The following is a 22,993-nucleotide window of genomic DNA, read 5'->3' as shown; positions in this document are numbered from 1 at the left end:
CCCCCCACCACACACACACACTCTCCAGGGCTGACACTTGCCCTCCACCAGTTCTACAGCTTTCGCTGCTGGGAAGTCCCTCTCACATCTAACCCAAATACTTCAGGCTGCAGAACAAGCCTCGGCCTTTTCTCGTCTCCTAGGGGCCCAGGCCTGTTAGAACAGGACAGAACAGTGCCAACTCCTGCTGGGTGAGGCGCACTTGGCACATGAGGCCAGTGCACCCAGGATCCCAGGGCTGAAGACTGTTTTTCTCTGCAGCCACAGGCACAAGCCTTCCCAGCTCTGGGCCTGCCTCAGTCTCCCCATTTGTGCAATGCACAGGAAAGGACCATCTACCAAATGGAGTCACCACAGAACCTCCCATCCCGACCCCTTGGTACCTGGAGACTCAGACCGTCAACTTGGCCCTGCCCCCTCTTTAGGGAGGCACCATTTTAATTCACCTTTATTTTAAAAATAAATACTCTCTGCTTCACTTTCAGACTGGGGGTGGTGCTGGACCGTTAGGCCGGGAGGCAGCATTGAAAGGACCCTCCGCCACCCCCAAACACTCCCCCACAAATGCCTGAAATGCCTCTCTTCGTGCTGTTCCTTCTGGTAAGCAACCACGCACAGCTGAGGACGAACGTCGTGTGATTACGGGCTTCAAGGTTGGGGGCAGGGCTGAGAGCGCCTCCCTAGACTCCCAGCCTGGGGCTTAGTGTCTGGGTGATGCCTGGGTGAAGGTGCTGACCCTCAGTTAATGCGGCCCCCCACCTGAGGCCCGCCCCCTCCGAGACCCGGAGCATTTGATGCAGGTGATCAGCAGGTCCACGGAGGTAGGCACTTGGATCTCTTCGAAGAGCACACGGCCGCCAGCAGCCCCGGAGCCCTCTGCCTTGGCCGCAGCCCTCAGCAGGCTCTGGGCATGCTGCAAGAGGCGCTGGTTCCGACGGCGGCCCAGTCTGCGCAGCGCCAGAATGGCCAGCACGTGGTCCCGCCTGCAAAGACACGCCCCTATCGCTGTAGGCCCCGCATCTCCGTGGCACTTCCAGCCTTGAGCGAGGCGAGCCCCAGGGCCCAAGTGCGGGTGCCCCCAGCATTCCCGGAAGCTGGCCCGAGAAAGGCTGCGAATGACGGAAGCAGGAGGGGCAGGGCCCTGGACAGCGTGGCTGGGCCTCGAAGGGGGCTGAGCTGGGTGGGGAGGGGAAAGGGCATGCCCGTGGGGGAACACAGTCTAAGCAGAGGTTCAAAGATCAGTGGAGTGGGAGACGTGATAAGGCCTCAAGGACAGCAGGTCCAGGCCCAGAGGTGTCGGAGGCCTCTTCCTGCGAGCACTGTGCGGGGAGCCACAGGCAGGCAGCGAGGAGAGAGGCCCAGGCACAGCACTAGAAGTGCCGCCTCCAGGAATGGGGGCGGGGTGGGGGTGGGGGGAGGTAGACAGGGGCAGGCAGCCAAGAGTAGACAAGCCCCAGGGATGGGGAGTGGGGGAACCCTGCAGCACTGTGGGGGAAGTAGTCACTCCGGGCCAAAGGCGGAGACAGTCCGAGCTGGGGAAAAGGGCTTTGTCCCAGGCTCTCTGCGACCTCCCCATCCCGGAATCTCCAAGGCTATGGAGAGATTCGGGCTGGAATTTCCACGGGTTCGATGACTCACCATCCCCCCCACCTCCCCTCCAAACCCCGGAATCAAAGCCTCTTTCCTCTTGGCCAGGTCTCAGGAGTCCCGGGCTGCCAATAGGGCTTTCTTGTAGAGGGGGCGTCTCCCCTTCAGACTCCGGGACGGGTACTTGTCCCCATCCTCGGACGCATGAGGAGGGGCCCCGACCCCCTCACACTCTAGAGGCCTCGGGACCCCAGGCACCGAACGCCAAATCCGAGAACAGCGGTAGAAGGAGGGGCCGCCCGGGCTCTCACGCCCCGCCCCCGCCCCCGCCCCGCGCCTGAAGGTCAAGGGCCACCCCCGCACGCCCGGGACCTCACGCACCAGCGCACAAGCCCGCGCCCGGTGCCGGCCCCGCTCCGTACGGGACGCGCTGCACCTCCCTCTGGTTCCTCCCCTGCCCCCCCGCCAGAGCCACAGGGACCCTTCTGAAGGCCCCTGTCCCCCGACCCCGGGGCCGGCGGCGCCCAGTGAGGGAGCAGGTGGGGAACGGACCTGATGTCTGGGTAGCTCCCGATGAGTGTCTCCAGGTGCCGCCCGATGTCGTCCTTGTAAGTCTCGCCGAGAATGTCAGCGACGCATGGGATAGCCTGGCCCAGCCACGTGGCCTCTGAGCCCTGCGGGGACAGGGAGCCTCCTAGGGCACGGGCCGCCTCCCGCGGGAGCCCCCTTGCCACCCCTGCCTGCAGCCCCAACACTAATGCACCGACACCCGCTGTGACTGCACGGGCGGCGTTAGGGGACTCGGGTCTTGGCGCTGTGGACGGAGCCGCAGCACTTTCAGAGAGGTCTTCCGGTCTCTGCGCAGGTGGGTAAACCGAGACCCAGGCCCGGAAGTCCTGCCGGGAATCCTACAGCGCGTCCGCGCCGGCGTAAGGAACAGGTGCCCAGGCTCCAAAGGCTGGGTCAGGGATGCTGGAGGGGCCTCCCGGAGGCCCCGCCCCTTGGCTGCTCACTCCGCAAGGGCCGTATGCAAATATATGGAAATGACCCCACCTGGCCCCACCCCCGCTGTGCCAGCGCTCCCAAACCCTCTCCGGGTTGCTGCAGAGTGGGGACAACCACCTCTGCCAAAGCCCGCCCCAGGGGGCTCTTGCGGAGCCCCCCCTCCCGGAAATGAGAATAGGGGGTGCCAGGGGAGGCTCCTCACGCCAGAGGCCCTAGGAGGAGGCGAGCACTGGGGGCAGTCAGTCAATGCTCCTACCAAGCCCTGGAAGGTGTTGCCAATGGCCTGGGCGTCGAGGCCCATCTTCTGGGAGCCAGTCACGCGATCGACACCGCGGAACCGCTCACGAGGCCTCAGCACCTGTGCCAGATATTCACGGACCACGTATCGGTGTGCCTCCTGCAGAGTCTCCTGGGCCGTCGGGGGATCAGGGCCAGGGTCAGAGTCAGAGTCACAGGCCCCAGCCCAGGGCACGGCCCCACCAGAGCCCTGTCCCGAAATACCTGTGCCCGCAGTGGGGCCACGTGCTCCAGGTGATGGGCGAAGGCCACCACTTTGTCCATGAGGGGCTGCAGCACGTCGTGTGTCAGCCAGGCCTTGGTACACAGGACCCTGAAAAGCGGCTGGGGGCAGAGGGGGACAGGAGTCTTCTAACCCTCCTCGAACCGTCTCCTCCTCATCCCCTAGACCCCCTTCTCAGAGCCAGTGCGTGGTTCCTAACAGGGGTGTTTCAGGCCGATGGACAATCTGTCGCCAGGAAGAAACTTTGGGGGGACTGACCCCCTTCTAATGTCACCCGAGTAACGTCTCTCTCAGCCATGAATGTCATTAAGCCTCTTGCAAGGATGACTCCTCCAAGCCCTGAGCTCCAGGGGACAGGGTTTGAGTTTGAGCCTCTAGGCAGGCCCTGCTTAGGGGAGCCTGGGGAGGCCTTGAGGGGCGGGGTGAGGGGTCTGGTTCCTTGAACACACCCTCTCTGAGAGTCTCAAGTAGGTAGGCGTTTCCTGACCTCCCTGCTCAACTAGGAATTTATCTGGGTCCCTTGCCCACCCCCCAACGCACCACCCCCGAAACTGCCCCTGAGGTGAAGGAATGCTGGGACTTGGGGGCCCCAGGCTCCAGGGCACAGGAAGCAGCCACTGGGTGTGGAAAGTGGGGAGAGAAGGGCCTGTCCCACTCACTTGCACATCATACTGCAAGCCTTGGAGCAGCCGCTTTTGGAAGACACAGACGGCAGCCACTAGAGGTTTCTCCAGCTCTTCGAAGGTTCCTGGGAACCTGGCCAGAAGACTGGTCCTGGGAGGGGCCAGGACAGGAGATGGAGTGGGCAAGGAGGAGCAAGCTGTGGAACAAGCTCCGGTAGACAGCCGCGGAGGCCAGGTGCCATTCTCTTAGACTATAATGTGAAGGGCAGCCCCTGGGGCTGTACAGTGTAGTAGCCCCGAAGGCACAGTCGGGTGAGAAGATGGCTCCAAAGCCCCAGGAGCTGATCCCAGAGGGTAGGTCAGCAGGGTGATGGTGGTGTCCCCACTGCATCGCAGAACGCCCCTGTGGTGTCTCTGGGTCAAACCTCCAACCGTCTTGGTGATGAGACAGGGCAGCCTGGCCATGACTGGCACAGAGGCCCTCCCCTGAGCCTCATAACTGCCTCTCTGAAGGTGACAATGTCCCCCACTTCAAACCCACCCCGTCACACACTTTCAAGGAGACTGAGGGCCAGGCTATGCCCAGTCCTCAGAACAGGGACACAGAAAGGCAGGCTAAAAAGTTCCATCAGGGGCTGGGTCAGAGGCTGCCTACCAAGGGGCAGAGAATGTTTCCTGGGGCTGAAGGGGACGGACCAGCCTGGCATCGATTAGGGTTGAGAGAGTGTTAGTTAGACAAGTGGTCCTCGTCATGGTCGTGCTTGGATTCAGACAAGTGTGGTTCAGGTCCCAGGTCCAGCACATACATGACGGTGCATGATGGTGGGCCGGTGGCACTCCTTTTCTGAGCCTCCACTTGTCCCAGCACATGGGGACACTGCCCTCGGGACGAAATACATCAGGCGGGTAAAGCTCCAGCTCAGTGCCTGGATCTCAAGAGCTCACAAAAAGTGAATACGAAATGATTCCCTCTAGGGTGTGGAGCCCCACGTCTCCATCTGACAGATGACAAAAGGAGGCACAGAAGGGGGAAGTGACTTATCTCTAGGCACACAGGGAGCAGGTGGCAGAGCTGGGATCAGAACCCAGACTGCGCGGCTCAAAGTCCATGGCCGTACCTGCTGCAGCTGGTGCATCCATAATGTGGGGTACACCGGAGGCCCAGGAGGGGGGCAGCCACTGCCTGCAGAAAGGGGAGGCATCTGCCTTCTGGGGGCAGAGGGACCCAGGGTAGTGGGGAAGAGGAGGGAGTGTCTTTAAAAAGGAAGCCGGCCAACTTGGGTGAAGGGAGGAAAGAAAGGAGCCCAGGGTGGCGTGGGGGGGGGGGGGTTGGGGGGTTGGGACACACTGGGCAGACAACAGGCGATAACTGGGGTGGCTGGAATTTGTTAGCCTCTGCTCAGCGTTGAAACTCCCTGCATCCCTTCCAGGGCCTCACCCCTGCGGGGAGGAGGGAGGACCTTCCAGCGGGGGCGGGAGCTGCGAGGCGGGTGCCCTCCTGGGAGGCTTTCCGGGAAGTCCCTCCAACGACCGGCGCATGGTCCAGACTGTTCAATGCGCGCCTGCCGCCACGGGAGCCTACGGCTTCCCGGTTCCCCGAGCTCGCGCGCCCCCTGCTGGCCGCGCCAGGCACCTCCCTGCGGAGGAGCAGGGTCGAGACCCACCTGAGCTCCTCGCAGGCGTTGATGCTGGCGCCCAGATGAGGTTCGCTCACCGCCTCCGACTGTAGAAAAGCCTTTTCAAACCTGGGGGCGAAGTACGCAAAAGCCTTAGGGACCCTTACCCGTGGCGCGATGACCTGGGGTCTGCCCTCCCCCTCAGGTCCCTACCCAGACCCGGGGCCTTATAAGAAGGCTCCTCTCTCTCATCTGTCCCTGGATCTCGGACTCTGAGCAAACAGGATGGCCCTTCCCCAGGGACGACCACCATCCTTACCCTGGTCCCTCCACCCACCCCACCCTGGGCCAAGGATATGCCTGCACCTGGGCAGAAAGAGGCCGAGTGCCCGCGCGCAGATGCGCAGCGTGGTGGCCTCCAGTTCTGCAGAGATGGCACCAGCCGCCTTCACATGCTCAGCCACGAGCTGTAAGAGATGCCACGTGCTGAACCCACGTCGAAGCCCAGATCCCACCTGATGCCCCCTGTCCCTCACCTGTGGCCCTATGACGTCTCCAACCTGCCCCGCTCTAGTGGTCTCGGCTTTAGCTTCCAGCAGCCTCCCAGCACCCCCACATCCACGGGCCACTTGCTAAGCTGGGCGCTGTGCCCTGGCACTCCCAGCCTGGCTGGCGACCCAGGGTCCCTGATTCCACCCAGGTGGGGCCTCAGGCTCTCGCCTACTGGGGAAGGGAGGTCGGGACTGGATTGTATAGCTCTGGGTGTCCCCACTTGGAAGGGGACAGACACCACCTGAGGCCCAAACATACATCCCCCCTCCCAAGACTCACCATGTGGATGTCGATGGACAGAGGCGTGTGGTAGAGGCCCTGGAGCACATCGGGGGCCTCAGCGGCCACCCAGCGGCTCTGTTCCAGCTGCAGGATGCTGTCGAAGCAGCTTGTGATCTTGGTCTGTGCGAGGTAGGGACAGGGGCACAGTGAGCCCCTCCCAAGAGGGAGGCGTGGGTCCCCCTACCTTCGGAGCCCTGTCCTGGGCCCTGGGAGAAACTGACCCACCCTGCTGGGGCCCAGGCCCATGCTGAAGGCCACAGGGTGAGGAGTGGCTCTCCCCTGAGCGAGGCCACACACCCAGGGTGATTCTGGGCTCCACACTTCCCCACAGCGAGGCAGCCACATTCAGCCTGGATGGCGCCCCTCAGGCCCTGCCCCGCGAGGGCCTCACCTCTAGGAAGCTGGTGTAGTCGCTCTCCAGGCGCGCCCACACACTGGGTGTCAGGAGTGGGGGCAGCGGCTCCGTGGACAGAGTCAGGTCCGGGGCACCGAGGAAGTCAGGACTGGAAGGCAGGGTAGGGGCTGAGGGTCTGGGCCCGGCTCTGATGCACTAGCGGCTGCCCCAATTTCCCCCTGGCCAAAACCTAGGCACCCAAGCACCACACAGCTCAGGGACCTGCCACTATCCAAGCCACGCCAGGGAGGCCCAGGTAGCTGTCCGAGGCCACACAGCAAATTAATGAGCCCTGGAGCTTAGGCACCCTCCTCCCACCCACTCTCTGGCCTTCGGAGCTGAGGAGGGCTCAGCAGCGAAGGAAACCCACCCCGTCCCGCGGCGCGGGGCTGGAGCTGGGAGCTGTCAGCGCGCTGGGCCCCGTACCCAGGTGCCCATCCAAGGGGAAGAGTGCGGGTGAAGTCCAACCCGCGCCGGGCACCTGGGAGCCACGGTTGTGTCCTGCCTGGGTGGGGGGCCCTTTTCTAAACGCTCAACGGCATCCTGGGGACTAGCAGAGGCCTCCATCTGGGCTCCCTGTCAGGGAAGCAACCTCCCCTCAGATGCTGTCCCGCTCGTGGGACCGGGTGCCTGGGTAGCACGTCGGAACACCCCAGCGGCAGAGTACCGCGGCCCAGACGAGGGGAAAGAAAAGAACGTCAAAGTCCCCGGGATCTCTGCCGCCCACCCACCAGCCCTCTCCCGGGAAGAAAGAGAGAAAAGGTGCCCAGGGCTCCTCGGGGCGGGCGCCCAAAGGCCTCCGGGTGGGCAGGGCCAGGTGGACGATACCGGGCCTCCCCTCGCCCGGCTCGGCGCTCTGGCTGGGGCCTCACCTGCCGTAGACATTGGCGGTCCAGTCCAGCAGGACGTAGAGCTGCTCGCAGCCCCGGGCGTCGCGCGCGAGCTCCTGGAGGCGCTGGGCCACCGCGCCGTGGAAGGCGCGCAGGTAGGCCTCCCACGCCGGGAGGCCGGCGGCCGAGTAGGCGGGCTGCACCTGCAGCCGCACCTGGCGCAGGTCGCGGCGAACCGAGCCGCCGAGCTCGGCCAGAAGCCGGGCCAGGCCCGACGCGCCCTCGGCCGCCCCCGCGGCGTCCCCAGCGCCCGCCTGCCGCACGCGCTCCTGCGCGCTCCGCGTCACCGCGTCCTCCCAGTGCCGCCGCCAGCGGCGCGGCGTGAGCAGGAAGTCGCCGTCGGCGGGGGGCACCGGGTGGGCCTCCTCCTCGGCGCGCACCACGCGGGCCAGCTCGGCGAGCGCGGCCGCGTCCACGCCGCCCGGGCCCAGCGTCTCGCGCACGATGGCGCGGATCTCCGCCTCCAGCCCGTCGTAGAGCAGGCACACGTCCATGGCGCGCCGCGCGAAGCCGGTGGGGTCCTGCTCGAAGGTGCCCGAGGCTTTCTGCGCCAGGAGCCGCGTCTCCAGCTGCCGCAGCTGCTCGAAGGCCGCCAGCAGCTGCCGCTCCGTGATGAGGTCCGCCACAGATTTGCCTTTGGCAAGGACAGGCAGGGAGAGGGCGGTGGGGGGTGCCGCGCCGGAACCTCGGCCCCCAACCAAGGCCTGGGGGCCCCGTTCTCGCCCACCGGGAGCTGGGCCGCCTGGCCCCAGCGCTCCCCTAAGGTCTGCTCCAGGAGCAACGGCCCCCGCCTGCGGGGAATCGTCCCTCAGAATCACTCTGGAAGAGGGGTAACCCCAAGCCCCGAACCTGGCTGAAAGCAGCAGTTGGGATCAGGCCCTGCCCTCCCTGCTTTCGGTCCCTACCTTCTCCCCTGCTCCCAGCTCTGCCGAGCTGGGCCTGGTGGCCTCACGTTGCTGTCTTGACTGCAGGTCTGTTGGGGTCAGAGCTCAGCCTGGGCACGTCCTGTCCCTGTGCCCAGCTCCCACGCTTCTTGCTGTTCCCTGCTCTGGGCCAGCCCCCAGCCCCCAGCCCCTAGCAGCCCTCTACTTCCACCTGCAGCCCCCCCTTTGGAGCCCAGCGCCAATGCATCCTGCGCCCGCAGCCCTCCTGAGCTCCCCTCCAGGCCCATTACTGCCACGCACCCTCTGCGGCCCTGTGCTCTGAGAGGACCAGCGCCTTATCCATCACTCTAATTTGGCCAGTGGCCAGGCTGTGGAAGTCTGTGGAGAGGTGAGGGTTCTGGAGTCCTACAGATGTGGGTTCAACTCCCATGTATCCACTTCCTGGCCGTGGGATGTGAGGCAGATCACTAACCTCTCTGAGCCTCACTTAACTCACTCTGGCCTCTCTGAGCTGCCCAGTGGATGCTCCCCTGCTTGAAAGGCTGGGAGAATGTAAAATGCAGTTGTGCATGGGGGTGTTTGGGGGAGCTGTCGGGAAGCCTGGGCTGTGCTGCTCCCTCTTTGGCCTCAGTTTCCTCCCATGCTTGGTATCCTTTGTGAAGCTCTCACCTTCCTCCTGTCCTGGTTCCTCAGGCCCCACCCCAGTGGTTGACGGCCGGCTGCCACCATCCGTGACGCCTGAGGGCCCCTCTGGGCCGCGGGCCCCCCCTGGTGCAGCAGCCGGGCCATCATCCCGGGGGCGCCGTAAGGATCGCAGGAAGTGGGAGCTGCGTCGGAGCAGGCCAGTGTCCTCCCCGGGGGCCTGGCCCAAGGCCCGCCGGCTTGCCCTGGAGAAGGCCCGCCGAAGGGTGCCCAGGCCGGGCCGAGTGTCCTCACGGTGGGTGCTGGGCACGTCCCCACTGCTTGCCTGCTGAGTGTCCTGCTCTGGGGTCTGCAGCTTATCAGACTCCTCAGGGCTGTGTGGTTCTGGCCAGGAGGTCACTGTCGGTGATAACGACATCTTGGCAGCAGGAAAGCTGGGGATGAAAAGGAGTCTCAGGAGGCCTGGGGTGGGGTGGGGGGGGGGCAGCCCTGGGGAATGGGCACAGAAACCTCGTGAGAGCCCTGTGAGACCTGGAGGGGCCCAGTGGCTCGGCTTGGTCAGAGAAGCTTCTCCCAGAGATGACCCCCAAGCTGTCACCGGGCAGCTCTCACGGCCGGAGCTCTCTCCGTGCCACACCACAGCTGGCACTGAGATGTAGACAGACAGGTACTTCCTTCGGGAAAACTTCCCTGATACCATCTTCCGAAGGGTACCCCCAGGTGCCCACCCTCTCTGGCTCTGCCAGGCCATCATCAGAGTTGGACAGGGGGGTTAAACAGGCAGATTCTGGGGGCACAGCCGAGACGGCAGCCCGCGGTCCCCAGGGCTGGGCCCAGCAACCACATCCAGGATTTCCTGGACTTTAGGTCCTGAGGCCTAACTGCCCAATCTCCCCACCACCTAGCATTCACTGCCCCCACCCCCACCCCCGCCAAGCCCTCAGCTCACCCCCATTCAGCCCATCAGGTCCAACTGTTTCTGCTCAGAGGGAGGCTCAGGGATCCCTCCCTGGAAGAGGCTCCTTCTGTTTAGACCTGGAGGGAGGCAGGGTCAGGCTTGAGGTCTGTGGCCACCCGTGGCTGCCCCCAGGGGCTTATCTGCTTATCCCAGCCTTGCAGCCCTGTGGGCGGGGGTGGTGGGAGGGGCCCCGGGTCTATATTTAACCAGGGGCTGGGGCTCCCCGAGGCTGTTCCTCACCGGTGCATCTCCCCACCACCCAACCCTCGTTCGCTCCGGCCACTCCCCTGTAAGGGGTGGGGCGGGGGTCCCTAGGGCATGGAGGTGCAAAGCAGGGGCTGCCTAGGTCCCACCCTGGGCTCCAGGCCCTCCCCAGGCTGCACCCACTCTCCTTTTAAGCACAGCCCAGTGGTGTTTGATTTTCTGGCTTTAGGTTAAGCTGGGGTGGGAGAGAGGAGAGAGATTTCATAGCCTGCCGGGACCTCCCACCCACCCCATGGTGAGGGTGTTGTGTGGGGGTGGGGGGGGGTGCTGTGTTAGATCAGCAAGATCTTACTTAAGCCTTGGAGAGCGCAGCCAAGAGGAGGGCTGGACCTACTGAAGTCACTGACCAACCAGAGGCCAGAACCCCGAGACCTCTCCAGGCTGCCCCCATCCCTGGGACAAAGGTCAGGCTGGAGCCGGCACCTGACCCTTAGGTGACATCAGGTGGAATCCCTCTCCCCAGGCCCCCATTTTGCCTGCCTATTGGGATAGGCAGGGCCCAGACCCTCATCCACCCCTCTATGCCCTCCAGAGATGTCTGTCCAGGTGTCAGCCATTTGAGGGGTCGGCTGAGGCCTACCTTCCTCTTCCCAGATGCCATGTGACAGCTGGACAGAGGCCTCACCGAGAGAGGGGCAGGCCCGGATGATTGATGAGGCCTTATCTGCCCTGCCCAGGCCACAGGTCTTTGTCCTCTCCTGCCCTGACTCAGACTGGCCCATGCACACACAGAACACTGTCGCAAGAGCTCTTTGCACCCTGCCCCTCCCCGACTCCCCTCTCCCTGGTGCCCCTCAGCATCCAGCAGGCTCTGAGTGATGATGAGAATCATCTGGGCCTGTGCTGTGCCCAGATGCAGTTCAAGCTCTATCACCAGGGGGACGTGGGGACGGGACAAGTGGGCCCTGTCTTGGTTGAGTAGAGCTCACACTTAGTAAGCACCTACTGTGTGCCCAGCCCACGGCCTGGCATACATCAGATGCCCGTAACAACAAAGTTGTAGGGTGTCATTCCATTTCATAGATGAGAAAACAGGCTCAGAAAGGGGCAGGGCCTTGCCTCTAGTCACACAGCCCCCCACGGGGAGCCTCAGCCAACCCAGGCCTGTGTGGAAAGGGGAGCAGAGGCTGGGCTCCCACATCTTCCAGCCCCGGGAAGCCAGGTGCTGCCCCAGGAACCATTTCTCCCGGCCGAGGGCCCGCGGTGGGGGCAGCTCTCAGATGCCAGGACTGGGGTCTAGAGGCAGATTCTGGGGGAAGGAGGAGCAGCTGGCAGTTGGGTCTTATTGAGGCCACACAAGCAGACGGGTCCCCCCAGCCCGCTCAACCACCCTCGTCCAGAACTAGACCTGTACTGAAGGCCCACCGAGGCCCCCGGACGGTCTCGCTGCCCCCTTGACCCTGCTCCCACAGTTTCCCAAGCCATTTCCCAGACTTTCACTTTCAGAAAGGCTCTTACTGACTTTCCCACAGCACAAGCCAACCAGGTCACCCCCTTGCTTTAAATCCTTCCATGGCTCCCCATAGCCCCTCACTGGAAGCCTTCCAGTCTGGGACAGAACTTTCTCCAGCCTCACCTCCTTGGCCTGCGCTCACCCAGCCTCCTGGGCACCTCCCTGTCCCTAGAATGTCCAGCTTTCCAGCTTCCTCTCAGGCTGCTTCTGCTCCCAGCCTCCCTGTCTCTGCTCCCCCAAAACTGACCTGTATTTCGGGGCCCAGGGGCATGGGTGCCCCCACCTCCAAGGTGTCCTTGGGCCAGGCTGCACCACTGTCCCTGTGGGGATGGGGACCCTTCCTTACTGGCCTGGGAGCCTCTGCCCATCTGCTCCTCCCCATCATCCCAGAGCCAGCCTGAAGGAGGAGTGACCGTCAGGATCAGGGTCGCCCCTCACCACACGGGTACCTGCGGGACTGGATGTCCTGCTGGCTCTACCTCGGCCCCTGCCCCGTCCGTACCTGCCTCCCCATTCCCGTGACGACTCTCTCTGGCTCTTTCCCTCTCTGGCCCTCTGGCCCCATTGCCCTGAATGTTCAGAGGCACTGGCGGCCGCACCTGGGGCTCAGGCCTGGTGTCTGTTCAGTCATTCTATTTGACATTTGCCAGGAAGGATTAGTCAAGGCAATAAGGCAAGAGAATAAATGAGGTTTGAATATTGGGAAGGACCTCGGAAATTTGTCATTATTCATAGGTGATATGAGACCTGCTTACGAGGGCTTTCCTGTGTATTACGAAAGCCTACTAGAAAAAGGCACTAAAAAGTTTCCTCTTCTCAGGAGCGACAAAGCATAGCCCTCCTGGGGTGCCATTGCCCTCAGGAAAAGCAGACTCCTCCTTAGCTGGGCACTCGAGGCCCTTCCTAACCCACCCCTCAGCTCCTTCCCCCCTCGCTCACCACCCGCCCAACCGCCTCGCCTCTCCTCCATACCTTTGTACAGGCTGTTCCTTCTGCCAGCAGTGACCTCACCCCCACCTTCTCGAGCCGCCTTCGAGCCTCAGTACCAAGCAGCCTTTCCTGACCATCGTCAGCTCCTCTCTCTCCGGGCTTGGCCCCAGCACTGGGTGTACCTTCTCCCCTGACTGAGGGACAGTTGCACGGTCTGGGGCATCTGCCGCTTGACCAGGAGCCCACCAGGCCAGGGCCGGTACCCAGGGGTAAAAGATAAGCAATCTAATGTAAGAGTGTAGCCTGGGGGTATGTTGCCGCACTGGGGTGCGTATGGGCTTTGTGCGTTGACCTGAGTGTGTTTCCCTGTATGTGTGCAAGCCGCTCTCTCCATGAGTCCGCGTCCGTGTGTCTGTGCCCGCGTGCGTGTCTTGATGTCCGCATCTGTCTGCTTTCTGCATGTTTGTGTACGAACGCTGTGATTGGAGCTGGCAGTCCGGCCTGGGCTCCGAGCTGAGGCCCTTGGCCCGGAAAGCCACTGGCAGAACCGGAATTACCTTGGGCCCTTTGAATTCCCGCCCACTGTCCACAGCACCCCAGTGCCCACCTGCACCCGAACATACCTGCTGAGCGAGTAGATCGGGCCCCAGGCAGGTCGGGGCCTCCAGGGGAAGCCCGGCCCTCAGAGCTGGGCCTCCGTGGTGGGACCTCTGGGTCAGCCAGAGCGAATGACCAGCAGCTGGGACTTCCCAGCCTGTTCCACGCTGCCCTGGGCCCACCAGCCCCACCCCCGGCCCCACCCTCCACCCTGACCCCAGACTTTCACTTTCAGAAAGGCTCTTACTCTCCCCCCATTCCAGAGACTGTCACTGCCACCTTTGATCCCTGGCAGCTCGTGGCTCTGGCTCGGGCTGAGTCCTGAGAGTCCGGGAGGGGAGGGGCAGCGCTCCATAGCTCCAGGCAGCAGGGGGGGGGTGGAGGGGAGGGACAGGTAGGTGGGGGGAATGGACCAGCCGTCCCCTGCTGTGCTCACACGAGACCAGAGGTGCAGGGACAGGGCGTGCAGGGTGGGGGTGGGGGGACGGGGACATCAAGCCCCCGGCACCAAAGCCCCAAAGAACCCCTCCCTCCAGGACAGAGATGCTGGCGCCAGGCCCGTGTGCCAGGCTCATCCTGAGAGCCAGGCGTGCAGAAACGTGGGCCGTGGGGCACAGGGAGGGGGAGGGGATGTCACAGTGACAGCAAAGGAATGTCCTAAGCCACAGCCATTCCGAAAGGCTTCAGGAGCCGGAGGGGATGGGGGCTGAAGGAAGGAAGGATTACACTCAGAGGTGAGGAGGGATGGCGGGCGTTCTGGGCAAAGGTGTAGAGGGGCCCTGAGCCTGCTGAATGGAGAACCCGGGCCCTCCTCCTCCACAGTGGCTCAGGTTGGAGACGTCTTGTGGAGAGGGTCGCCGAGACTTCCCAGAAGAGGCAGGCTGCACGTCTTCTTGGGGGAATCCCATGCTAGCATCCTAGGAAGAAACTTGGGGAAAATCCAGGGAGGACAGATCCAGGCCTGTCCCAGCCAGGCTGAAGCCACCGCGGCATGAGGCCGAGCAGGGCAGGAGCTCCGAGCGGGGTGCTGAGGACGCAGGGACAAGCTTGTGTGTTGTCCGGGCACTGCCACAGCACAGTGTGGCTGGCTGGGGCTTAAACAACACAGTGACTTCCTCAAGGATCCGGAGGCTGGAAACCCAAGACCCAGAGGTTGGCAGGGCTGGGGCAGAGAGAGAGAGAGGGAGACACAGAATCCCAAGCAGGCTCCGGGCTCCCCCTAGCTGTCAGCACAGAGTCCGATGCGGGACTCGAACTCATGAGTCCCAAGATCATGACCTGAGCCACAGTACAACGCTTAACTGACTGAGCCACCCAGGCGCCCCCTTAATCACCTCTTTAAAGACCGTATCTCCAAATATAGCCACCTTCTGAGGTACTGGGGGCTATGACTTCAACATAAGAACTTTTTGAGGACAAAATCCAGCCCATAACTGATTGGAAGTCACCTGAGAGACGGCAGCACTCCATAGCCCTCTGTAGACAGGCTAAGTTGGACCCAGAGATGCCAGCGCCTCCTCCAAGAAGCCCCCTGGCTTACCACTTGAGTCATTAGCCCCCTGATCCCTGGGTGCCCCTGTGAAATAGGGTGGGTCATAAGGGTCCCAGCTTATGCCCCGGTGGCTGGGTGGGCCTTTCCTCCTGGCTCAGGCTGGTCCTGTCCCATGTCAGGATGAGAGTCAGAATAAGAGATTGGGGGGGGGGGGCCGGGAGCAGCACAATTCAGGAGTCAGAGGGGACACCCCAAGATGACTGCCCGGGGTTCTTCAGTGGGATTCCTGGAGCCCCTGTGGAGTAAATATTCTCCACCTCATGGCACTTGAACACAGGCTCAGAGAGGCCTAGGACCCTGCTCGTGGCCATGCAGCTGGAAGGACAGAGGCCAGACCCTGGTGGACAGACACCGGGGGCTCCTCTGTCTGACCTTCCTGGTCTCCAGTTCACAGGGCACGTCAGGGTCCTGGGACCTTCAATTATGGGTCACTTCCTTTCAAGAGTTAGGTCCCTGAAAAGCTGGTGGTGCCCAGGGCCTGGGGAGTCACTCCTGGACCTCCCCCAACTCCCAGATCCACTCCCCACTCTAGCCTGTGCCCACCTTTCAGCATAAGACTGTGATGTTTCTTTTATCCCATTTCCATGTTGTTTTCCCCCAAATTTCTCAGTAAAATCCCTTTGGAAAAGTCCCAGCCTTGTCTCAGAGGGGCCGGGGCACAGGGCTGGGCAGGCTGGGTCAGGAGAAGGCAGAGCGGAGGGGGCAGTTGGGAAGGGGAGGCACAGCTGGGGACCCCAGGTAGAGTACAAGTTCAGCTCCCCCGCACTGGGCCGCACAACCTTGGGATAGGCACTTCTGACTCTGAGCCTCAGTTTACTCCTCCATAAAATGGAGGTGTTGTTGGCATTAAATGGGTCCGCTTCTGCAGAGGACCTGGCTCTCAGGTGGGGAAGGGCAGGGAGAAGGACTCTGAACGCCAGATGCCTGCCTGTCCTAGGGGTTCCGGGGACGCCAGGCTGCCACACCCCAAATGTAGATGCCAGAGGCGGCGAACTTCACCCACACTGCGGCCGGCTGGGACCAAGGCACAGACCAATAGGAGAGCAGGAAGCCTGAGCTCCACCCACTGCCCCTAACTGGCTTTGGGCCTGGACAGGGGACGGTGCCTCTATCTCGAGGTGAATATTGCAAAGTTTAGGTGGCCCATCTCCGAAAGGCACTAGGGGTGACCCCAGCCCATGCCAGAGGGAGCCACAGGATGACTCCCAAAACCCTTTCCCCAGGTCGCCCACACCTGAGTGCTGGTGGCGGGGGCTCAGGGAATATGTGTGGGGCATCCACTTCTGGCACCGCCCCCTACCATTACCGAGGGCACCAGCTCCGACAGAAAGGGAGCAGGCTGCGGCCCGACTCCAGGGAACTGGTCCTGCAGGGTGGGGGCCCACACTCTTTGGGGCGAGCACATCTTCCCCCAGCTCACTGGGCACGACAGGGTCCTGGGACCTCCAATTATGGGTCACCTCCACTCAAGACCTGCCCTGTTAGCTGGTGGGCTCCACGGTGGCATTGTGGGTACCACTCAGGCCTGGGTCTCGGGTGGATCTGGATTCTGCCCCAGCTCAGCTATTTGTCAGCTGTGAGACCTTGGGAGAGTCGTGTTTAAGTGGGGGGAACACTGTGCCTGGGAGGGGCCAGGATGAAATCTCCTAAATGACACCGGTGCCCACCCCACATTCAGCACCAGGAACACGGAAATCACCAGTTGGCTCGAGTCCCTGGCCCCACATCGTATGCGTCAGCAAGTCCTGGCGGGGCTTCCTGGGAAACGTCTGCCCCCTTCCCATCCCCTCGGGGAACCACAAAAGCACCGGAGGAGGACAGGAAGGACTTGGAAGGACAGTCCAACGCCTTGCCTAAGCTAGAGACCAGGGAGACATCTGGGACCGTGGACGTGGCCCATGGGGCCACAGGGTTAAAATTAAAACAGGCTGCCAGGCAAATTTCCACACCTCCGCCTCCGACCTCTCCTGCGTTCGGGGGGCGGGTTATTTTTAGAGGGAAGGCGTGCTGGAGAAAGTGCCTTATTCATCCTTGAGGTTAGCAAGGCCTCCAGAAAGAACAGAGGGGACTGTGTCTCCCTCCTGCCCCTCCAGGCTCACCGGGGTCTTGTCCGACCCTGCCTGGTCCTGAGGACTTTGTTAAGCTAACATTTATCCACGGCTGCCTCCTGCCAGGCCCCGGGCTTCCTCGGCTCTGGGGCAGGCTAGCCAAGGGCAAGGGACCAGAATGGGAGGAGGGGAGGGCAGGAGGCAACCTGGGCCCAGGCACTGGTCAGGTTTCTGTCCCCCGCCCCCCCACCATGCCAACCCCGACCAGCCCGTAGGGCTCCCCTTGTGCAGTGGGACAGAGCCAAGAAACAGTGTTGCTGGACCCCATGGAGGAACGGGACCCTCACGTGGGCAGGAACAGGTGCCTCCCCCACCCAGTCTCCCACATGGGCTCTGGTGCCTCCCAGCCCTAGGGATCCCATCGTGGCTGGGGCACCTCACTTCACACTTCGTTTCTTCATCTGTAAAGTGGGACTTTTGCAAGGCGTTAATAAGATCCAGCCTGGAATAGGACACCCCACCCCACGGTCCATTTCTGTGCCCTGTGCACCCAGTGAGGAGGAAGGAATCTTGCCCTCGGGGTCCAGGCAGAGCTGGAGACCCCTAGGAGAGGTGAGGAGGCCACCTGGGGGGAAGCCAGTCCTGCCCTGGGCAGCCCTGGCTGAGGCAGAGCGGAGCAGAGCTCAGGGCCCTTGACCGGGGTTCCAGAGGAGCAAACCCCACAGCCCCTGGACAGCCCCTGCCCCACCCCGGCCCCCACTCTGTGTACAACACCCAGGCACTCTGGCCTGGTCAGCGTGGGCTCCAAGGCTAGGCCCTTGTCTGGAAGGCCATGGAAAAACCAAAATTGTCCCCCCCCTCGAGTCCCCAGCAAGTGTGCCCGCCGACCACCAGGAAGAGCCTTTATTTCTGCTTCAAACCACAGAACAAGGAGGGTGTGATCTGGACCCCGGGTTGTGGATGGGAGAGGGCAGGCCCGTGGTCCCAGCCAGACCCTCTGAGGCAGGAGGCAGCGGCTCAGCTCTCCCTGCTCCAAGCATCAGCCCGGCCACCCTGGGGCTGAGGCCGCTCAGCTGTCAGGAGCAGGGGTGGGAGGCGGGGTTTGCAGGGCCCTCGCACAGCAGAATCCGGCCATGCCTGTCCCAGTCCTCTCACTGGGGGGCCGGGGCCTGGCAGCTGGCGCGCTCACTGCCAGCATCATCCGGAACCTTCCCTGGTGCTCCCGGCAGACTTGGTGAGGGGGCTGCAGAAACACAAAGGCCCCTCTGTTGGTGGGGCTGCCTTTCGGACAGGCTGGCAAGGGAACGGGGAGGAGGGGGCTGCACCTGGGCGGGGCAGGCAAGGCCACGCTCTGGGAGCAGGGGCACTCCCTCCCCCGGCACCTCTACCCACCCGGAGACCTCCCCACAGCCCAAGTTCCAGCGGTTACCCAGGGCGTGGTCCCTGGTGCTGCTCTCAGCCCTGGGTGCAACCTGACAGAGGCGGAGGAGGCTTTGGGGGAAAGGTGGGGGGTATGGGGTGGGTGGGCCCCTTCTGGGCCCAAGCTGCTGGGGGGCTGACATGTGAGGAGGGGGTGCCAGGCAGCCCCAGTGAGGCTGAACTCGTTTCCTCATCAGGGGGGAAACTCCCCAGGGGACAAAACTTCCCAGGGCACAGCTCACCCCTCATGTGCCCTCGGCAGAAGGCCCCCACTGCCCAGCCTCACCCCTGGCATCTGGAACACGGAATCCCCCTCTCCTACCCACACACCCTCCCCCCAGGAGCTTCCTTGGCTCTGGCAGTCCCTTGGCCTTTAACCAGGCACCTACGGCCAGTGCAGGGGCCTGCCGCCGGGCTGGTCCACCGCCCCATCTCACGGGCACCTAGGCTGGCCCTTTGAACGCACATGTGCCCCAAAGGCAATGAATCAGGAGAGGGGAAGGAATTGGAACTGAGGGGGAAGCATGTGGTCCTGTGTCCAACAGACGCTTCACGGGCCCCTCTGATGGGCTGGGCCTGGGGCCACCACAGTCGATAGAGTCCTTAAGGGCAGGTAGGAGGGGGCACGTGGACAAAGAGAGGGTCAAGGCCAGGAGGCTTCCAGGCGCCCAAGCAGAGTTCCAAGGACGGGCAGATGGGGGTGATGGTGCGCACAGGCTGGAGGGGTGGAGGGCCCCGTTTGCATGAGCGGGCAGGGGGAGCCCGGCTTCCGACCCCCGTGGGCAGCCCCTCACTCACCAGAAGCAACCTGGCTCTGGGCTGACCCCCTCAAGGCGCCCTCGGGGGGCCAACGCAGCTCCCCACTCTCCACAGAACCCACCTCGCCGGACTCCACTACGATCGAGGGCAGTCGCTGGCCCAGCCGAGGGCCCTTCTCCCGGGCGCCTACCGCAGCCTGCAGGGGGGGTGGGCAGGGCTCAGGACGACGCCGGGCCCTGGGCTCCCTGCTCCCTCCCACACCTGTCCTGCACTGTGTCCACTGGGAGGATCGGGGGCCCTGCCGACCCAGGCTGCAGGGCAGGAAGGAGGGCGTGTGTGTGTGTGTGTGTGTGTGTGTGTGTGTGGTCGTGCAGGTGCGGGCCTCTCCATCCCACCACTGCGGCTGAAGCACCACTCAGCACCTGGGACAGCAGCTCTCCCCGGGGCCCCAAAGGACCCACCGGGGCTCAGCCCTCAGGCCCATTTCACAGGCAAGAGCCTGAGGCCAGAGAGGCCAAGGCCACATGGTGAGTGAGCCCAGGGCTTCTGTGCATCCCCAACTGCCCCCTGTATCCTCGCAGCCCCTTCCTGGGGTCTTCCCTGCTGGGCCCTTGGTCCCTCCCCAGCTCGGAGGAGCTGGGAAGCTGTTACCATGGCAACCTCGGCGGCTCTCTGGGCTCGCTCTGGGCTCATTGTTCAGTGCCCACAAGAGTGTGCGGGGGCTGCCTCCCCATGCCCTCCTGGCGCCCTCAGCGTCTCCGCCTCCCATTCAAGGCCTTCTGAGATGGGGGGGGGGGGCAGCTGCGAGTGCCACCGCCCAGCCCTCTGGCCCTAAGGCCACAGCAGCACTGACGCCCGCCCTGCCCACGTCCACACCTCTGCTCCTGCAGGTCTCCCTCCCTGGACCTCCCCACCCCCCACCCTTCTACATAGAAGGAGAGTCGCTTGGTGCCTGTCTTCCTTCCCCCAGTGACACGAGTGCCTTGAGGAAAGGCAGACACACAGCCCGAGGACTTTGCTAACCGGCCCTGAACCGCCACAGCACAACCATCTGCGCGTGTTTGAACGCACGTTCCTGGGCCCCCGCCCAGACTCTCTGAATGGGGGGGCCCAGGAACCGGCATTTTCACCAAGTACCGCAGGTGACCTTGTTGACTGGGACATCTGTGGAATCAGAGGGGCAGCGCAGCAGGGACCCGTCCAAGCCCCGGCGGCTGGGCCATCCTGGCTGCTCCTGTTCACACTGCCGGGTCAGGGGCTCCCTTCTCCTGGAATCCCTCCCCACCGCACCTGCCACCCTGCTTCCTGTCCTCCTCTGCAAAGGCCTTGTGACCCCCAACCAGGGTCGGCCCAGAGTGTGCCACTGGGATGGGGGAGGTCCAAGCCAGCAGCACGTGGCGTTCAAAGGCCTGGTGTCCCCCTTTGCCATCTGCCATGCCGTGGAGGCTGGCCCCCTGGGTGACCCTGGGCGGGTTCCCCTCTCCAGCCCCGCTGCCCGCCGGCAGTGGCGACGATGACAGAGTCCCAACTCTAGAACTCGGAACGTCAAGACTACACTGCCTGTGGAAGGACTTCACTTTTTAGCTCTATCAACACAGCCCCGAAACCTAGAGCCGAGGGCGGGGGACTCTGGCATTGCCTCACCCAGCGGAGAGCAAACTGCTTTGCGGAGCAAACCCTGGTTGGGAAGTGGTGCTGAGTAAGCCAGGGAGGCTCGGCCTTCCATTGCTTTATGCACCAGACTTCTAGAGAAGAGCAACCACTTCTCTCACCCCGACGGGTAAACTGAGGCATGCCCCAAATCGCGGGCCAGGGCTTGAGGCTGGCTTCCTCCTGTCCCGCAGGGCTGGCAGACCCCAGGGCCCCAAGTACATACCTTCCCTGCTGGGTCTCCAGCCTCCTCAGCTGGGCTGAGCTCCTGCACAGCGGGCCGGGGGACACTCATGCCGTTGCTGCTGCCGGTCTGCATGAAGACAGGGAGAAACGAGGCCACGTGCTGGAGCCCACTCTCCTCCTGGAAGCTTAGACCGCTCCAGTCCACAGCTAACCCACCCTGGACCCACTGCCCACTGCCCCCTGGCCCTCTGTCACCACTGCTCTCTGCCCACGCCCGCCCGCCATCGGGGGGCACTGGACAGGCACCACACGATGTGCCCGGGGTTGCGGAGGGGCAGGGGCAGGGCAGGAGAGGCTGACTCGGCCCCAAGACCCATGAAGGCCTCCTCGAAGAGGGCCAGCTGATCTGAGGCCTGAGGGATGAGCAGTGGGCAGCCAGGCCAGCGGAGAGATGTTCTGAGGCAGGGGACGGCAAGGAAGGGCACAGAGATGGGGGGACCCTCTCCTCCCCGAGCTCTTGCTGCGGGGAGGGCTCCCTTGCCCTTATACTGGCCTGAGCAAGCAGGGCCAAGTGCAGGCAGGACGTCGGTTTCCCTTCAGCTGCGGGTGTTGGGGGCCCGGCCCTGGGTGTGTGTGGGGTGTCAGCTCTCCGAGAGGACCTGGCCACCTTCGCCTCGGGCTGACTTGAACCTGGCTCACGCTGCTGCCAGCCTCAGACCCTCCACCTGCGCCTGGCCAGAGGCAGAAGAGGGGGTGGGGTCCAGCAGGTGACATCTAACTTCAGGGCAGGCTGGGAGGGGGCCGCAGGCAAGGGGCAGGGGCACTGGGAGGGAAGTGGGCAGAGGGACAGCAGTAACCAGTAGGATGGATTGCTTGTGCCACCTTGCTGGTAGTGGGGGAGGGGTCCTGTGGGCACGCAGGGCGGGGGGCGGGGGCTGCTGTTCTGGGATATGGGGTTTCCTTCACCGAACATCGGTTCAGTTCGGGTCCCGCGGAGACCCAGGGAAGGCTGGGGGTGGGGGGGCATATGCCTCCACCCAATCCCAGAGCCAGGGGAGGCAGCCCCTACCCTCCCTCACAGAGCCCCATGCTCCGGGGTCAGATCCTCCACAAGCCCCTCCTGGAATCCCACCGCAGGACTCAGAAGCTCAGCTAGAGCCCAGGGCAGCCCAGGAGGGACACCAAGAGACTGGACGCAGAGAGGCACAGAGACTCAGAGGGAAGGCGAGAAAAACAGCTGGCCACAGAGACAAAGCAGAGATGACAGGACTGGGGACAGAAGAAGCAAACAGACCCGGAGGGAGGGTACAGATGGAGGGAGAGAGAGACACAGACAGACAGAAGGACCGAGAGAGACACATGATAGAGCGGTCACGTCGGCTGAGCAAGGGGCCAGGCAGGCAGAGAGCAAGTCCCTGGGGTCAGCCTCCCGCTGCCCGGGGCCAGTGCCAGCGGCAGCACTGGACCATCAGGGGCCCCACCACCCACACCTCCGCAGGCTCCCAGGTGCGGAAGGCCGGGTCAGGCCGTGCACAGCCCCCCAGGGGCACTGCTGTCGCCCAAAGCCCGGCCCCAGCAGCCAGGGGCTGACCACGGCCCCCACTGCCTCCTCTTTCCCGGAGCTTCGGACCCCCCCCCCCAACTCCCCTCTCTCCTCTCCCAGCCTCGCCAAGCCAGGCAGCCAGGGCGCACCGCGGGGCGAGGGCCCCGACAAGGGTGGGGAGGGGGCGCCCCCTGGGCCTCACTCACACTCACCCTCCCGCGCTGGATGCTCGCGCCGGGTCGCCACTCTCGGCTCCGAGGAGCTGCCAGCCCAGCTTCGCCCGCCCTCCCCCGCGCTCTCCGCCCACACGCGCTCGCCCGGCCCCCCATTCACACTCAGGCCCCCGGGCGCTTCCGCCAGGCCCGGCCCCAGCTCCCAGGTAGCACCTCGGCCTCACCCTCCCTTGGACAAAACCGTGCCCCCCACAGCCTGATCCCGGCCGGCCTGCCGCTTGAGACCCCAAGCCTCAGGTTGGAGGTTCAGGAATTTGGGGGGGGGGGGGGTCAGAAATGGGTGGGGCCAGATACATGGAAAGAGGATACCCTCCAGTTTGAAGGAGGAGCTAAGAGAAGGAAAACACCCAGGTAGGATGGCCAACGTGGTGGGGGAGGGGTACGTCCCAGCACCACTTCCCTCTCA

General features: G+C 63.7%; 2 protein-coding genes across 9 annotated transcripts; both read right to left on the bottom strand.

Annotated features, from left to right (window-relative positions):
• Window positions 1-404: 404 nt before the first annotated feature.
• EXOC3L4 (exocyst complex component 3 like 4) lies at window positions 405-13,382 on the bottom strand. Of its 8 annotated transcripts, XM_027066689.2 has the most exons (15): window positions 13,224-13,382; window positions 12,643-12,794; window positions 11,918-11,990; window positions 9,945-10,030; window positions 9,023-9,429; window positions 7,452-8,103; window positions 6,577-6,688; window positions 6,183-6,305; window positions 5,718-5,818; window positions 5,400-5,480; window positions 3,772-3,886; window positions 3,094-3,213; window positions 2,849-3,001; window positions 2,140-2,261; window positions 405-983 (listed from the first exon to the last, which is right to left on the bottom strand). In XM_027066689.2, exons 5-15 carry the CDS (start codon window positions 9,411-9,413, stop codon window positions 743-745), a joined length of 2,211 nt encoding a protein of 736 aa, XP_026922490.1. In that variant the 5' UTR covers window positions 9,414-9,429; window positions 9,945-10,030; window positions 11,918-11,990; window positions 12,643-12,794; window positions 13,224-13,382; the 3' UTR covers window positions 405-742. The 8 variants fall into 8 exon arrangements, with proteins under 8 accessions (XP_026922490.1, XP_053080948.1, XP_053080953.1 ...); XM_053224973.1 differs by lacking the exons at window positions 11,918-11,990; window positions 12,643-12,794; XM_053224978.1 differs by lacking the exons at window positions 2,849-3,001; window positions 13,224-13,382 and having other exon boundaries at window positions 12,643-13,217.
• A 4,303-nt stretch (window positions 13,383-17,685) lies between these two features.
• LBHD2 (LBH domain containing 2) lies at window positions 17,686-22,683 on the bottom strand. Its single transcript, XM_027066830.1, has 4 exons — window positions 22,567-22,683; window positions 20,852-20,938; window positions 19,015-19,171; window positions 17,686-18,040 (listed from the first exon to the last, which is right to left on the bottom strand). Exons 1-4 carry the CDS (start codon window positions 22,681-22,683, stop codon window positions 17,949-17,951), a joined length of 453 nt encoding a protein of 150 aa, XP_026922631.1. The 3' UTR covers window positions 17,686-17,948.
• Window positions 22,684-22,993: the final 310 nt, after the last annotated feature.

This window comes from Acinonyx jubatus, chromosome B3, assembly GCF_027475565.1.
Source record: "Acinonyx jubatus isolate Ajub_Pintada_27869175 chromosome B3, VMU_Ajub_asm_v1.0, whole genome shotgun sequence".
Lineage (NCBI taxonomy): Eukaryota > Metazoa > Chordata > Mammalia > Carnivora > Felidae > Acinonyx > Acinonyx jubatus.
Note: the sequence above shows the minus strand (reverse complement) of the source record. Positions and strands in the feature narration are given on the sequence as shown.